Source organism: Erpetoichthys calabaricus, chromosome 10, assembly GCF_900747795.2.
Source record: "Erpetoichthys calabaricus chromosome 10, fErpCal1.3, whole genome shotgun sequence".
Classification (NCBI taxonomy): domain Eukaryota; kingdom Metazoa; phylum Chordata; class Cladistia; order Polypteriformes; family Polypteridae; genus Erpetoichthys; species Erpetoichthys calabaricus.
The window spans coordinates 12998043-13016232 of record NC_041403.2 but is presented as its reverse complement, the minus strand read 5'-3'; the positions used below and the strand labels follow the sequence as shown (position 1 = coordinate 13016232).

At 40.1% G+C, this 18190-nt stretch overlaps 1 protein-coding gene across 2 annotated transcripts in view; it reads right to left on the bottom strand.

Annotated features, from left to right (window-relative positions):
• Nucleotides 1–18190, bottom strand: part of akr1a1b (aldo-keto reductase family 1, member A1b (aldehyde reductase)) — a 72275-nt gene that overhangs the window by 2616 nt on the left and 51469 nt on the right. For both annotated transcript variants that reach the window (XM_028810882.2, XM_028810883.2), the window contains exons 6-8: nucleotides 17640–17839; nucleotides 6754–6826; nucleotides 2349–2435 (exon numbers count right to left, since the gene is read on the bottom strand). In XM_028810882.2, coding sequence (XP_028666715.1) covers nucleotides 2349–2435; nucleotides 6754–6826; nucleotides 17640–17839 — 360 coding nt within the window. The remainder of the gene's footprint in view (nucleotides 1–2348; nucleotides 2436–6753; nucleotides 6827–17639; nucleotides 17840–18190) is intronic.

The following is an 18190-nucleotide window of genomic DNA, read 5'->3' as shown; positions in this document are numbered from 1 at the left end:
ACAAAATGAAAATGGCTGACAGCTACTCCTGTTTTCTAACGTTTATTCTCATAGCTTATTTCAACCCAAACAAACTGAATAAGCTTGTTTTGCCTGAACATTTACAAAATATTGGTGTCCACAACTTACATTTTGCATTAAAACATCACAAAATATATTGTTCACCTGCAAGTGCATTTTGTATGTCTTTATGCTTTTTCTAGTGCATCTTACACTATTGACCTAAAAAATGAATGCTGTCAAAACAAAACAATTCAATTACAAATACACAGATATGACTTCTTCATTTGTCATTTTGTTCCATGTCACTGTTTCACTTTATTCACACGTCCAGTTACATGTGTGATGTGTTTTTTAGTTAGTCAGATGACTGGCACAGCATGGAGTCAACAAGAGAGGTGTATGGTGGAGTGTAGCCACTTAGGTTCACTCTTATGGAGTCTTTTAAATGTTCGTCTGTCAGTCTTGTTCTGAACTTCGAGTTCATGACATTCATGTCAGAAAAGGCCGACTCACAGAGGTACGTAGACCCAAACAAAGCAGACATTTTCAGAGCTGCTTGGTGAAGATTCTTATAGTTATCTGGTTCTACTTAGCTCCAGAAATGCTGAGAATGCTGTTGAGACTTTAACTGCACATTATTTTAAAGGTTTACTAATATATAATATATAAAATCCAATGTAGGGTAGCATGGTGGCACAGTGGTAGTGCTGCTGCCTCGCAGTAAGGAGACCTGGGTTCGCTTCCCAGGTCCTCCCTGCATGGAGTTTGCATGTTCTCCCCATGTCTGCGTGGGTTTCCTCCCACAGTCCAAAGACATGCAGGTTAGGTGCATTGACAATCCTAATTGTCCCTGGTGTGTGTGTGCCCTGCGGTGGGCTGGTGTCCTGCCCGGGGTTTGTTTCCTGCCTTGCGCCCTGTGTTGGCTGGGATTGGCTCCAGCAGACCCTGTAGTTAGGATATAGCAGGTTGGATGATGGATGGATGGATGGATGGATGGATGGATGGATGGATGGATAAAATCCAATGTCTCTCTGTCTGTTATTCATGAGAGAACTACTTAACAGATATAGATCGTTTTTTTTTCTATAATTTGCTTGAACATTCTGGTTAAATTTATTAAATTTGCGACTTCTCTCATTTCACTATGTATCATAGTTCGCTTGCGGTAATGATTTATTAGCGCGAATCCGAGTGAGACACAGCGGGCAGAGGGATGGGACCATCCTCACTCATTCATCAGTTTCGGGGCGTGTTCCTTAACTCCGCTTGGCTAGCAAACGAGAGAACAATTGTATTCAACTTTGTTTGACATTTAAAATAAAGTGTTACTTGAGTGTGGACTTGAGGAGTTTGAGGCTGGATATTCTCTTAAGTGTATGCCACATTGAAAAGATAGATTGTAATTCAGATTGTGGATCGTGATTTTGTGTTAAAAGGATCGTGATATGATTTTTTGGAAAGATCGACCACCCCTAATTTGACTAATCAAGTTTTCAAATTTATGTAGGATTCATTAACCCTTTGGCGAGCTACTTGGAAAGGGGTGGCGAGCGACGTGTTGGAGACCCCTGTTCTATAGATAGCTGTGCACCTTTCCTAAGCAGGTGCAGTCAATTGAATTGACCACAGGTGTACTCCAAGCAAGGTGGAGAAACATCTCAACGATGGTCAACAGAGTGAAACTCACCTGAGCCAAATTCCATGTGTCATGGTAAAGGGTCTCGTGTCTTTGTGAAAATGTGAACAAAATGAAGGGGGTGAATACTTTCTGAATCCACTGTATGTGTCCATAACACAAAAGATTTGAATAGAAATATTGATCTGCCCTAGTCTGCATAATATCGGATACCAATCTTATAAAAAAGACAATCAACAGTTTTGGAAATGTCTAATGTAGCACAATGCGAGCGATAACAAGCCATATATTTAAGTACCATGTTTTCATTAACATCAAGATTTGGCAACTAATTAATAAATTGGAACAAAACTGGTGACCCCCACAGGACTGCTCTGAGACCACCGAGTTATCTGGTAATCTGTTCACTAGCTTTGCATCTTCTTTATAATTTACCAGCTAGTTAAGTAAAAAAGAAAATAGAGAGGGGTTCTAAAGGTAAGGTGAAAGAAGTCTGATCCATTAACAGCAGGAATTAGGATAGTGGCTGGAACAAAAACCTGCAGCCACTGTGGCCCTCCAGGATCTGAGTTTGACATCCCTGCTTCAGACAGTTTGGCTGGCAACGCTACACAGCCACTAGATGGAGACAGATCAAAGAGAAGTACATAGTAGATTACAGTCAAGTGGTTCCTTTATTCTTTATAATCCAAGTAGATACACTACTTACTGTTTTCATGGGCACTATATACCGCCAGTTTTTGTTGATGTTTGCCATTGTTTTCATCTCCTTGTCTAACAAAGTAAAGTCAAATACCTGAATTTTAGGAGAAAAAGAAAAATATACACTTGTTAACCAAAAGCTAAGTTGTCTAGAAGAGAATCCTGAAATCATTTAGGTCAGTAATTGTTAATTAGACAACCGTGACAAAAAGTATCTATCTGTATGAAGGCTAAATATGCAAGCAGCAACCATAATATTAAATTTACGATAGTGTTGAGGCTGCAACCTGTGTAAATATTCCTGAAAAGAAAGAAGATTTTACAGTTATGGGGTGTATTGATAAAGGGGATGAGACAGAGTATAGGAGTCAGGTGGAGAACCTTGTTTCTTGTCTGCAAATTAATATCAGCACAACCAAGGACGTGGTTATTGAGTTTCATTACACCAAAGAGCATCTATGTCTGGTTACTATTAAGGAAGAGGATGCAGAGGTGGTCCACTTGTACAAGTACTTGGGGATCCACATTAATGACAAGTTGGACTAGTGCAGAGTGAGCTGTTTTTCCTTAGGAGACTGCGTGTCTTTAATGTGGAAAGTGACATCCTTCACATCTTCTAAAATTATCTGATGGTGTGCTGGGCTGGTAACATCACTTCAAGAGAGGCCCATCAAATCAAGAAGCTTATTAAAAGGGCAGTCTCAGTTATGGGATGCACTCTGGACTCCCGGAAGTTGAAGAGGAGTAGACAGTTTAAACAAAATTGAGTAAAATTAGGAATAATGCTACACAGCCACTCTCTGCGACATACCAGCAATGAGGAATTGCAGCCAATGAATCATTCAACAGGAGTGTGTCAAGAAAATTTGATGGAAGATCCTTTACACAAACAGCAATACATCTGCATAATGCCTCACAGGGACTGGGACAGCCAAGTCAGAAGTTTCTTTCTTTTTAATTCTTGCTTTATTGTCATTTTGGTGTGCGTTCACATCGCAGTGCGTGTACATTTATTATTTACTTACTTATCTACCTATTTATATATTTGTTTTTTTAAAGGGCTTCTGTAAAAATCCAAATTTCCTCCGGGGACAAGTAAAGTTAGTTTATTTCATGATTCGTTAGTTAGTTTGTTCGTTAGCTATCATTTGTTTTTATTCCCATAAGCATGTACTGTTTTTTTTTTTTTGTTTGTTTTTTTCCCTGAGGGGGAATTGTCTTTTCGTATTACCGTTGGAGGTCAGAGTGCAGGGCCAGCCATTGTTTCAGGTTAAGGTCCTCACTCAAGGGCCCAACGGAGTAGGATGCTTTTTGGCAGTAACAGGATTTGAACCAGCAACCTTCCAAATAATGGGCCGCACGTTGGTGCAATGGTAGCGCTGCCGCCTCACAGTAAGGAGACCTGGGTTCGCTTCTCGGGTCCTCCCTGTGTGGAGTTTGCATGCTTTCCCCATGTCTGCGTGGGTTTCCTCCCACAGTCCAAAGACATGCAGGTTAGGTGCATTGGCGATCCTAAATTGTGCTTGGTATGTGTGTGTGTGTGTGTGTGTCCTGCGGTGGGCTAGCACCCTGCTCTGGATTTCTTCCTGCCTTGTGCCTGCCTTGTACCAGCACATAAGGCCTTAATAATGTAATAAAATAAGCACAAAACTCAGCCTCTGGATGACTGTGTACTTAAAAAAAAAAAAAAAAAAAAACCCTGTGCCCTCATTTGAGCTTCTTGTTCCATTTTAGGTTTTCTGAAGTGCTACATTATGTTTTGAACATGTTGTATTTATTATTATTTCCAATTATTATTAAACATAATAGGGCAATTTTGGAATGTTTAAAGAAAGGCAGGGATAGATTGGCTTCACAACTGGGAAGGAGGGCATTCCCTTTCCCAGACGCCTATCAAGGCTTAAGAGACTTTTTATTAGGCAGATTGCCAAGTGAGGGCTGAGTGATCTTTTGGCCTGGAACCCCTTTAAATTTTGTATTTTTCTTCAGCTTAACTGTTTTTTTTTCTTGTCCACCTTGGCCATCAGACCTTATTATCAGAACTGTCATTTAGAAACTTTACAAACTATACAATAAGGACTCAAATTCTCTTAACTGTATATCTTTCTTATGTATGTATACATTATTTATCTTTCTTTTGTATACAGTTTATTCACTGTTATTCTTATATAAATTTATTTTGATTTTCTTTTCAAGTAATTACCTATACAGTGGAACCTCGGTTCACATCCATAATTCGTTCCAAAACTCTGGTCATAAACCGATTTGGTCGTGAACCAAAGCAATTTCCCCCATAGGATTGTATGTAAATACAATTAATCCATTCCAGACCGTACGGACTGTATGTAAATATAGATTTTTTTAGTTTTTAAGCACAAATATAGTTAATTACACCATAGAATGCACAGCGTAATAGCAAACTAAATGTAAAAACATTGAATAACACTGAGAAAACCTTGAACAACAGAGAAAACTAACACTGCAATAGTTTGCGCTATAGTGCTAGGAACCACTCGCTAAAAACACTTTTTTTTTTTTTTTAATGAGTTTTAAGCACAAGGAAAATAATTAACATTTGAAAAATCCGTAATTTAATAAACCACCAAGAAAAGTAATATTGCAACAATGCACGCTTCGAACTGATCGCTGTAAACAGAAGTGAAAACAAAATCAAGCCTTCTCTACCTTATGTGTCCAGCCCTCCCTTGCTTGCTCTCTCTTTCGTGTGTGCATGTGTCTCTCTCACCCGCCTGTGTGTGTGTCTCTCTTTCGCGAGCCTGGAGCGCCTGTGTGTGTGTCTCTCTCCCGTGCCTGTGTGTGTGTGTCTCTCTCTCTCGTGTGCCTGTGTGTGTCTCTGTCTCTCGCGTGCGTGCGTGCGTGCGTGCATGTATGTGTGTATGTGTGTGTGTGTGTGTGTGTGTGTGTGTGTCTCTCTCTCTCTCTCTCTCTCTCTCGCTCGCTCGCTCAATACACAGGACATGCACAGGGAGAGACTGAACATGTACAAACCGAAAGGGAAACTGGCTTGTTCGTATACCAAGTGTATGGTCGTGAACCGAGGCAAAAGTTTGGCGAACTTTTTTGGTCGTAAACCAATTTGTATGTGTTCCGAGACGTTTGTGAACCGAGGTTCCACTGTACCTATAAATGTTGTTGCTGACTATGATGACTAATTCACCCATCCGTTATGTGGTGGCATCCTTTGGATGGACCACCCACATGAAGACCACAACAATTTTACGCACCTGCTTTTGATAATCCATGTGCTGGATTAAGTTTCTCATAACACCTGTACTGCAAACACCATAAGGCCATGCATCCACTTCTACCATCCATTTCTTGCACTTGAATCTCCAACCATCATCTTCGCCTTTACTTCATCTACCTTAAGCTCTTTTGCTTCCAAATTAACTTTTGTGTTTTCTCCTTCATTTCTGCTTCACTCTTTGCCATCAATGGGTGAACACAACAATCCTTAGTAAACCTCCCTTTTCTTCTTCCCAACATTTTTTACTCATATGCCTACTACTTTGAAATAATTATTAATTTTTCTGCCTTACCTTATTTTTAAGACTCAAGTGTGTTAAGAAGTTTTTCTGCAACAATTACCTGCAGCCACTGAGGTCCTTAAGGATACAACTTAGTATTTATACAAGTAAGAATTTTTTGTTCTCTGTATATGTGGCAAAAACTTGAACAATGCTGACCTTACTGTAAGTATGTATTATTAATGACTGAATGATTAAACAATATCAACTTTCCTTTTAGTACAGTCACAGTTAGCCTTGAAACTGAGATTTCATAAACCACATTGATACCACATTCACTTCAGAAGACTGTCGTGTTCGCACCCGGCCAGTACTTGGGAGGGAAACCATCTAGGAAAAAGCCTGGACTGCTGCTGGAAGAGGTGTTGGTGTTGCTTACCCTGTGGATTGAATGTGGAACCCAAAGCCCCGGTGCAGTGATGGGGACACTGTGCTCTAAAAATGGCGCTGTCCTTTTGGATAAGACCTAAAACCAAGGTCCTGACTCTCTGGTCATAAAAGATCCATGGGTATCCTTCATACAGATCAGGTTGTATCCCAATGTCCTGGCTAAACTGCCCACCATAGTCATTCTGTCCCCCTAATCGTCCCCCTGTCTCTAATTGGCTCTCTCTCTCTCAGCACTTCACCACCTAATAACTCATGTAATCAGAGTACTGGCTCAAAAATGGCTGCCGTTGCATCATCCGGGTGGATGCTACACATTAGTGGTGGCTCCAATCACTATGAAAAGTGCTTTGAGTGGTGAGAAAAACATTATATAAATGTGAAGAATTATTATTAACTGTTATTATGGTTTTACAGGGCTTAATACAAGAAAAAAATAGGAAAAAAAAATTTTGTTTTTTAATTCCAAGGCCTCACCTGGATGTTCTGTAGTATCCGTGATGGAGTGACGCTCTTGGGAATGGTCACTACTCCACGCTGTGTCTGCCACCTGTCAACAGAAGGGAACTCCAATAAATTAACAGGAAGCAGCATGTCTTTACGATGGCCCACTGAAACTACAGACAATGGAAAGTGAGGCAGCAAGCTTTTACCAAACTTTAGCTTATTTTCTTATTTTGTGTATCTTTTAGTGTTGCATTTGATTTGCTGTATTGCATTGATCAGTTTGTATATTTGATACAAATTGCGGACTTGTCTGTAAACAAAATCGGTCCATTTGGAGCTGAGCTGTGTCATGTGGACAGAGAGACAAACGGTGGAATTGCTGCCAAACAGGCTTCTACAAAGTACTGAATTAAGGGTCTGAATACTTGCATGAATGGAAGATTTCAGTTATTGGTTTTTAATAAATTTGCCAACCTTTTTGAAAACACGTTTTCATGTTGTCATTATAAGTTATTGAGTGCAGACTGACGGGCAAAAACAGTGCATGTATTTAAAATTAAATCTACATTACAAAGTATGCTGAAAGGGAAGGAGTCTGAAAACTTTCTGAATCCATTATAGATAGATTGACATTAACACCGTAGGCGGTGCTTTTCACATTATATGTGAATGTACCAAAAATAGTTACAGTATAGGACTGAAGTAAGAAGCTACAGTCCAGCAATCTTAATGTGCATCAGTGGTAAACTGGTGAAAACAATTATTAATATTCATTCATTCATACTTTTTCTACCGCTTATCCAAAGCCAGGTCGTGGAGGCAACAGTTTTAGCAGTGAAGCCCATATGTCCCTTTCCCTAGCCATAACTGCCAACTCAAACTGTGGGATCCCAAGGCGTTCCTAGGCCACCTGGTACATATAATCCTCCCATCAAGCCCTGCGTTTTCCCCAGGGTCTCCTCCCAGCTGATTGTGCCTGTAAAACCTACAAAGGGAGGTGTCCAGAAGGCATCCATATCAGATATCCATACCACCGTAATTGGCTCCTATTGATGTCTTTACTCTGAGCACTCCCGTATTTCTGTACTTCTTAATCTGTCTCTAAGGAAAAGCTCAACCACTCTGCTGAGAAAGCTCATTTAGACTGCTTGTATCTGTAATCTCATTCTTTTGTTCATTACCCAAAGGTCATGACCATAGGTGAGGGTATTGGGACATAGATCGACTGGTAAATTGAGAGCTTCGCTTCTACAAAGTAATTATTAATAAAAAGATTAAAAATCAAATGTCAAGGGCTAGAGTGCCAGTGAGCAGTCAGCAGGGGTTCACACAGGGGAGATCATATTTCACTAATATGCTAGAATTCTATGAGGAACCAAGAAATGCATATAACCAGTAAGGTGTATATGATGCGATTGTACACACAAATCTACTGATAGATACCACATGAGAGGTAAGTATTCAAACTGAAAGAAGCTGGAATTTCAAGTCCTATCTGACTGATAGGCAAGAGTTTATTAGTCTTGGCAACAGCAGATCCAGCTCAGCGCCAGTCACACAAGGAGTTCCTCAGGGCTCTGTCCTCGGTCCTTTGCTTTTCTGTATTTACATGCTTCCCCTTGGCCATATAATCCGTAGCTATGGACTGGGTTATCATTTTTATGCAGATGATACTCAATGTTAAAAGTGGAACTTCATCAGAGCTTTCTCAGCTCACAACCTGCCTTAGTGAAGTTAAAACCTGGATGAAGCAGAACTCTTTAAAATTAAATTGCAATGAAACTAAACTCCTGCAAATTGGGACTAAAATGCAACTTAATAAAATGAGCTCCTTCCCAGTCCATCTTGGCGGTGATCTCATCAGACCTGCCTCTACTGTAAAAAAATCTTGGTGTCATTCTTGATTCCTCCCTCATAAATCACATTAAGAAACTTTCTTACTTTCACCTCCGTAACATATCCCGTGTTCGCTCCTTCCTCTCCTTCTCTAATGCTGAGAAACTTGTCCATGCTTTTATCACATCCTGCATCGATTATTGTAATTCCCTACTGGCAGGTGCCCCTTCTAATCTTATATCACAGCTCCAGCTTATTCAAAACTCAGCTGCAAGAGTCCTTACTCAAACCAGCAGCAGCGAGCACATCACACCCATCCTGCTCCGTCTCCACTGGCTCCCTGTGTCTTACAGAATCGAATATAAAATCCTACTAATAACCTACAAAGCCTTAAATAACCTCGCGCCAAACTACATCAGTGACCTACTCCATCATTATGTGGCTGTCCGCTCACTAAGGTCCTCTGATTCTGGCAATCTTGTTGTACCCCACACTAATCTACACTCCATGGGTGACAGGGCCTTCAGCTGTATAGCGCCCAGACTCTGGAATGACCTACTGAAATTAATCAGGTCAGCTGACTCCATGAATTCTTTTAAAAAACAACTCAAAACTCATCTGTTCAGGAAGGCTTTTAGCTCTACTTGACTTTATTACCCTTCTCTCAGTTTACTTCTCTGTCAAGATGCTCATGTAACCTGTATGTGTGTGCTAGACCATCAATTATGTTGTCTGTTTTTTTTTTTCAGAATTCACTGTCTTAATCTTCTTTATTCATTTATCTGGTTTGTACAATGCTATATACTGTATACGCTGCCATTCTTTATTATATTCTGTAAGTGCCTTGAGCATGGGAAACGCGCTATATAAATAAAATGTATTATTATTATTATTATTAAGTGCAGTGTGGCTGTAAAAGTGTCTTAAATGTCAGGAACAAAGGATTATGCGGAAAGGAACCTTTTCAGAATTAGGTGATGATAAAAGTGGTGTCCATCAGGGATCAGTGCTAGGGACATTTTTTACAGCTATTTGTTACCGGAATACAGGCAGCACACTCTATTCTGCTTGGCGTGCATCTTGCCTTACACTCAGTGCTGTTGGAATAATAATAAGGCAGGTGCTGTTACTTCAGTAAGATACATATTGCATTAGGTTACTTGTTACTTTAACAAAGTAATCGGTGTATGTAACGTGTTACTTTTAACATGTTACTCTACTGCTCTCAAAAATGTGTTGCTGAGTTTAGCACTGTACGTTTAGCTTATCAACAGAAGATTAGCAATTTCTGAAATATTGAGACGGACTATTTCAGCCAGGAAGAGGAATAACGTGATCGCCTGAACATTTGCCTCTAGAAATTTATTTTGTGGATGCTTCTACCCATGACTATTGCAACAGTGTGCGAAGCAGCTAAATGCACAAGCTGACAAGAGTGCAATGGACATGCGCAGACTACAAAATCCATTAACAGTATATAATCAGTTTATTTGTGGAGAAATCCACCTCTGTTAACCAGGTCCCTCAGAGGTCGATAACCTGATAACTCTAAACAAAATAAGTGTGTACACTTTGGCATTTTAGAAAACAGATTTCTTTGAACAACTGGGTTGTTGATACACAGGTACATGGACTGTTTGTTAACAGGTGATCAAGTCAAACACATAGCCGTGCAATCTCCATTGAGAAAAATAGGGTTGCGCTGAAGTGGTCAGTGACTTTAAACATGGCACTGTCATAGGATGCCACAGGTCACTACATTTACCTCTGCCCAGGTCCACAGTAAATGCTATTATTATCAAGTGGAAGCATCGATGAGGAACAACAGCTCAGCCACAAAGTGGTAGACCAAACAAGCTCACAGAGAACTGTCTAGTTCTGAAGCCCATAGCGGGGAAAGAAAGCCTCTCCTCGGTTCCATTATTCACAACAGAATTCTAAAGTGTCTCTGGAAGCAAGCAACATTAGCAAACAAACTGTGTAATGGAAGGTTTAGGAAATGGGTTTTCATGACCAAGCCTCTGTGCACAAGCCAAAGAACAATCTGAGTTATGCCAAGCATCTGCTAGAGCAGTGATTCCCAACCACTGTGCCGCAGCACATTAGTGTGCCGTGAGAGATCATCAGGTGTACCATGGAAAATTATCTAGTTTCACTTAATTGGTCTGAAAAGTATTATTTATTTACTGCAAATAATTTGTCTTTGTTCATCTATGCCACAGTGACAGGCAGAATAATTAAATACTCTTCCACTAGGTGGCAGCAGATGGCTAATTAATTTGTGTATCTACCTGTTGCCATTCAAACAATAGAATTAGTGATGCGTCGGCTGTGACAGCAGTGATAGCGATGGATAAATTATCTGAAAAGAAAAAGTATACAATCCGAACTGGGACCTGGAGAAAACTGTGACCCAGATGATGGCCCTAATGTGAGTAGTGGTCAGAAGAAAGCAAAAAAGTTGAGCTCAAGACAATACAATGAAAGTTGTTATCTTTCCTTTGGATTTATTTTTACCGGGGAACCAACCAAGCCGATTTCGTTATGCTTGGTATGTGGGGAAAAGCTGTCCAACAGTGCCATGGTTCCTATCAAACTTAAACGCCATCTTCAAACAAAACACCCGTCACTTCAAAACAAGAACACAGTCTATTTTATTCAACTTCGTGAACAGACTGAGAAACAGGCAGCTTTAGTGAGGAAAACCACAAAGACGCATGAGAGAGCTCTTAAAGCTAGCTACCAAGTTGCTGAACTCATCGCCAAATCAAAACAGCCACATACGGTGGCAGAGACATTAATACTACCTGCCTGCAAAATCATTGTAAATGAGATGGTCGGCCCTGGTGCTCTTAAAGAAATAGCCCAAGTCCCTCTCTCAAATAATACACTTGCCAGACGTACTGAGGACATGTCTGCAGACACTGAAAGGATTGTTTTGGAAAAGTTGCACGTCAGTGGAAAATTTGCATTGCAACTCGATGAATCTACACATATCAGTGCACATGTACAACTTTTGGCAAATGTGCGCTTTGTAGACAGAGACACCATCAGAGAAAACTTCCTGTTTTGCAAGGAACTGCCAGAAAGAACAACAGGAGAGACAATTTTTCAAGTTGTATCAGAGTACCTTGAACAAGGAGGACTTAAGTGGGAAAACTGCATAAGTGTTTGCACAGATGGAGCAGCTGCCATGTTCGGGCGCACCAAAGGATTTGTAAGCAGAGTGAAAGAGCAACATCCAGATGTTATTGCAACGTATTGTTTTCTGCACCGTGAGGCACTCGTTGCCAAGACATTACCAGCAGACCTATCTCCTGTATTGGACGATGTTGTGCGCATGATAAACTTTGTGAAGACAAGACCTGTAAAAAGTTGCATGTTTGCATCGTTGTGTGAGGAAATTGGAGCGGAGCATAAAGTGCTATTGCTGCATACAGCAGTCCGGTGGTTGTCCCGTGGCAAAGTTTTAGCCCATGTGTATGACCTGCGGAAGGAACTAAAAGTGTTTTTGACAAATGAGAGGTGTGATGACGCTAAGTTGCTTTCAAGTGATGAGTGGTGTGCAAGACTGGCATATCTGGCGGATATATTTCGACATTTGAATGACCTGAACACACGGATGCAAGGCCGAAATGAAAACCTGCTCTCACAAGTGCAGATAAAATAAATAGATTTCGTTCAAAGGTGCAGCTCTGGCAACAACATGTGGAAAGTGCCAACCTTGACATGTTCCCACACACCCAGAAATGGCAAGGTATCAACATTGCTGCACTGTGTGAGACAATAGGCCAGAATTTGAAAACTCTTGAACAGAAGATGTCATTTTATTTCCCTTCAGTTTCCACTGGTTGCCTTGACTGGGTTAGGAACAGCTCAACCACAGTTGGAAAGGACATGACTTTGCAGGAGCAAGAGGAAATAACTGTACTGAGAGAAAATCGTGGTTTAAAGCTGAGCTTTGCTGATCTACCTTTGAACAGTTTTTGGCAGACTGCTGCCAAAGAGTTCCCCATTCTGGCAAGCAGAGCTATTTCAGCCCTGCTCCCATTTTCCACAACCTACCTATGCGAGCTTGGCTTTTCAATGACTGGTGTATGACATGACCGCTATAAAAACTAAAAAAACAGAGAGACTCAAGAGTTGTTGAAGAAGATCTTTGTGTTTTTCTTCAATTCCTGCATGTATATCAGCGTCGTGTTCAACTAAACAGGCCCAGGTTTCACACTGGGTAAGTAAATTGTGAGTAAATTGAATCTATAAGGTAAGTAAATTGTGAGTAAATTGAAACTAGAAGATTATATTTCATTACATATACTTTTTGTGACATTTTTGTTTGGTGGTGCGCCGTGGGATTTTTCTAATGTACCGGTAAAATATGTGCCGTGGCTCAAAAAAAGTTGGGAAACACTGTGCTAGAGTAATGTAACACACACCACCATTTAACTCTGGAACAGTGGAAAAGTGCTTTTTGCAGTGATGAATCACACTTGAACTATCAGGCAGTATCATGTGCCAATCTGGGCTTGGTGGATGCCAGAACAACACTGCATAGTGTACTTTAAATGTTACAGTACACAAAGACATTGTAGACATTCATGCATCTCCTACTTTGTCACAATAGTTTGGGGAAGAACCCTTTTCTATCTCAGCATGATTGTGTCCCTATGCACAAAGCCAAGTCCATAAAGACAGGACTCGGGTGTCCTGCACAAAGCCCTGATGTCAACCCTATGGAGCACCTTTGGGATGAACTTAAACACTAATCGTTAGCCTCATCCACGATCAGCAATTGACCTCTCAAATGCTCTTTTGGCTGAATAGGGCACTAATTTCCAAAGACAAAACTTCAAAATCCCATAAAAAGCCTTTCCAGAAAAATAAAGGCTGCTATAGCCACAAATATAGGGGGCAACTTCATATTAACACTCATGGTTTTGGAATGGGATGTCATATGGTTAAGTATCCACAAACATTTGGTCATATGGTATAGCAGCACTAGATGAAGTTTAGAGAAAAGCTGCTAGGCTGCTTAGAGGACTGAGAGGCTTGAATGATGAGGAAAGACTGAAGAAGATCAGCTTTTTAGTTTAAGCAACTGGAGATTTAGAGGGTAGATGACTGAAGCTTTTTCTTCTTCTTCTTCTTTCGGTTACTACTGTTAGGGGTTGCCACAGCGGATCATCTTGTTCTATATCCTCCTGTCCTCTTCATCTTTCTCTGTCATACCCATCACCTGCATGTCTCCTCTCATCACATCTATAAACCTTCTTTTAGGCCTTCCTCTTTTCCTCTTGCCTGGCAGCTCTATTCTTCTCATCCTTCTCCCAATATACTCAGCATCTCTCCTCTGCACATGTCCAAACCAACACAATCTCGCCTCTCTGACTTTGTCTCCCAACCATCCCACCTGATCCAACGCTCTAATGTCCTCATTTCTAATCCTGTCCATCCTCATTACACCCAATGCAAATCTTATCATCTTTAACTCTGCCACCTCCAGCTCTGTCTCCTGCTTTCTGGTCAGTGCCACCGTCTCCAACCCATATAACACAGCTGGTCTCACTACCATCCTGTAGACCTTCCCTTTCACTCTTGCTGATACGTGTCTGTCACAAATTAATCCTGATACTCTTCTCCACCCATTTCACCCTGCCTGCACTCTCTTTTTCACCTCTCTTCCACAATCCCTGTTACTCTGTACTGTTGAACCCAAGTATTTAAACTCAGATGATTGAAGGTTTTTAAATTATGAAAATTAATTAGTAGGGTGAATCTCAGTTATTACTTTAAATTAAGTTCTTCACAGAGAACTTGGGAACATACTGTAGTTGGAAATGTGTTAAGGGTAGATTTTGTACCTGTTAGAAAGGGAACCACAGACACATGAAATAAGGGAATAGCAGTGTGACAGAAAGTGGTAATTCAAAAATTTTAAAAACTCTGCTGGACGTTATTTTAGAAAACTTATGCAAATAGTACTGGTGAGCTATGTTGGGCTGAATGACTATGTTTTTGCCAAAGAAATTTAGTAAACTACATGTATTCTCTCAAGAGGCACAATGAACTCAGATACGGTTGATAGAAATGTTACTACAAGACAGGCTACAGTCAGATTACCTGAGGTAAATTAGAGACTCTGTGTGCAAGTAGGTTAGAAGGTCTCTCCAAATCTCCATGTGTTAGTTTCACTTTAGAAATGGGGCTCAGATGTAGGTTTTTGCCTGTTGTTTTTTTTTTTTTTTTACTTATTTTTTATTTTTAACAATTTGAATGGAGGAAAGTTAAACATCTTTCTCAAACTCTTTTTGTACAGTTCTATTCTTGGGCCACCAGGCAATACTGTCCATTTTCAATGGCATTATTAAATTATAGATGGCATCTTAAGTGGTACTGTCACTACCTGACGTTACTAAAATAACAAAAAGATACTAGTGGACAATAGGTTATGGGAAAATTGTAATTCAATAAAACGGTCAGCAGCAGCAATTTTCAGTATGTTATATGTGAGAAGTTCTGGGGGTTGCCAGAGGGAGCTCTACGTTGATGGCTTCAGAGCAATTATACAGAAAACAGGAGCACTAAAGAAATTCCTGGGGTTAATCTGGAAGGGATCTTAGCCTGAGTGTATAAAGATGCCTCTATCTCAACAGTCCAATAAACTTGCAGGTGGGTAGAAGGTAGACAAATGTTCAACTAGCAGGAAAAAGTGAAGCGTGAGAACGAAGGTTGGTCGGTTATGATCTTTAGTAATGTTGTCTGATAGGCAGGGGATAAGTTATTGTTTAGTTAGGCCCAGTGGGGCAGTTAGCCGTTTACCTTTGTCTATTCTTCAGCTAATTTGTTTTCCCTCAGTATTGTATTTGTTGATTTAACCCAGCCACAGGGATTGCACAAACCAGTGTGTTTCTTCATGCTGGTCCCAAGCCCAGATAAATGGGAAGGGTTAAGTCAGGAAGGGCATCCGGTGTAAAATTTTGCCAAATCAATATGCGGACAACAATTTTGGATGATCCGCTGTGGCAACCCCTAACGGGAGCAGCCGAAAGAAGAATTGTATTTGTTGATTTTTCAATATGTTACTAATTTTTAATATTTTTGGTTTAATTGCAGTTTATTCTGAGCTTTAGCATACATTACCAGTCAAAAGTTCCAGAACACCTCAGTTTTTCCAACTTGTCCTCAAATTTAAAATCAGTTGAAATACAATGAAAAACCTAAAATGGTGAAAAGTAATCAGTAAACTGCCAGAGGTTTAAATTTAAAGTTTATGTTAGCAAAAACTGTTCAGGGAACAACTAATAGGTTACAACCTAGAGATGTTCTGCAGCAGTTAAAGTAAATTAAGCCTTGCAAGCTGAAGCAAAACAATTTGCACATGTGCCCCAACCTCTGTTGATTACTTAAAAACCCTCTGTGTGTCTTAAAGCAGAGTTGGAATAGACAGTGTTACTACACCATCTGAAGTACTACTTTGACAATATTACACTGGGAAAGAACAAAAAAACAAAAGCAAATAAAGAATGAGTAAAGGAATTTTTTAGTGTACAAAATTGTATTCAAATTTTTGATTCATCAAAGTAGCCACTTTTTGCTGATATAACAGCCAAATTGTGGTAGCCCTTTTCATTCAGAATGCCAGTCACTATATGCAAGTTTCCAAATCTGCCTCCAGCAAATGAACTCCAGACCATCACATTTCTTCCATTGTTTGACAATTGGTGTCACACACTGAAGAGCCGTCCTTTCACCTACTTCACGGTGTACAAACACCCTGCGTGATGAACCGAAGATTTTAAATTTTGATTCATCAGTCCATAAGACTTTCTTCCAGTCTGCAGTAGTCCACAGACAGTATTTCAAGGCCATATTTTGTCCTTTAAGGAATGGCTTTCTTACTGCCACTCACTTGCAGCACAAAGTCTCCTCTTCACAGGGGCACTGAGACTTGTTCTTTTTCAACCACTGTTAAGCTGTGCCTGAAGCTCTTGTACCTTGAGGCACCCGTGATCATGCAAGCTGCTGACCCTCAGAAACTTGTCTTCTGGTTGGGTTGTGACTTTGCTTCTGCCACATCTCTTCCTGTCAGAGTTCCTTCCAGTCTCTAATTGCTTTTGGATTATGTAGAACACTGTACTCACCGACACTTTGATTTTTTCTTTCCAATTTCTCTAAATGAATGACCTACACTCTAAGGGCAATAACGCTCTGTCTCTTTTCATTTCTTAATTACTGTTTCCTTGCTATTATAACTGTAATTTACAAATTTCTAGGGTAGAGGGTGTAGTCTGATCCAACTACGCTTTACGACAGACAGAGGGTTTTTAAGTAATCAACAGAAGTTGAGACACCTGTGAAAATTGTTTGCTTAAACTTCAAAGCTTAATTTACTTTAACTGCTGCAGAACATCTGTATGTTGTAATCTGTTAGTTGTTCCCTGAAGAAGGCCCATTTATAATATTCTGAAATTTCCATTGTTTTTCAGTTTTTTTCTAACCTAAACTGTAAATTTAAACCTCTGGCAGTTTACTGCTTATTTTTTCACCATTTTTGGTCACTCACTGCATTTCAACTGATTAAATTTGAAGAAAAACTGGAAATACTGAAGTGTTCTAAAACTTTTTGATGAGTAGTGTAGCTCACAAGCTCCCCCTGTTGATTACTCCATATACTAAGTCTAAAAAGAACAACTGCCCATCATTGGGCATGCTCCACTGAGCAGTATTGGAATAAGTATAGATACTAGGTTGTAGAGAAAAATTAAGTCACTGGACAGCAGCACTATCCACTGGATCACTATGCCGTCAATGTGTTTACCAATTATGGCAAACATGGATTAATGCAGTTATTTAGTACGACTAACTCACTGGTTTATCATACATAGGAGTCTGTTATGCCTGCGTTTTGTTCAGAGTTGCAGAACTGGAAGATGGCTGATCTTGCAGTGGTAAAGCAATATTTTCATTCTGTGCAGAAGGACAGACAGATAGACTGACAGTCAGACAGACAGATAGATTATCTCCTCTAGAAGTGTATTTATCTGTTAAAGAAGACATACCAAAAGTTTTAAAATATTCACCTCAGGATAATCTGTGCTGGAGTTTTCCCATACTTTTCAGCCAGCATCTTGATAGACGCCTCCTCTAGCAAAACAGGCTCCTCAGGATGTTTCCATGCTCTGTCTGGAGAACCAAGCGGGCTGTATGCAGTCATGATTAGCTGTCTGTCACGGCAGTGTTCCAGTAGCTCATTTTGTGCAAGATAAGGATGGCATTCCACCTGTAGAAGAAGATGTTAACTCACAGTTTTACACTGATTGTGCGCTGCTGGACACTTATATTTATTTACCTGTCTCAACACGTGAATGGCTCTAAGATTTGAACTTTAATTTGTGTAATAGCAGACAGTGATCCTTAAGTGCAAGTCAATTGCATATTTGTAATTTATCAAATATGTGCATTCTGGTTTCTTATACGGAGTCCAAAACTTTTTGACTGACTGTATCTCTTTCTGATACAGTGTTGATACAAAGAAAGCCATTACATTGAGTTGCAAGTCCTGAGGCAACTGCTGGCCAAAATAAGTAAAAACCGTTTTGGAAGGGTTAAACATTTTTACCCTGTATACAGT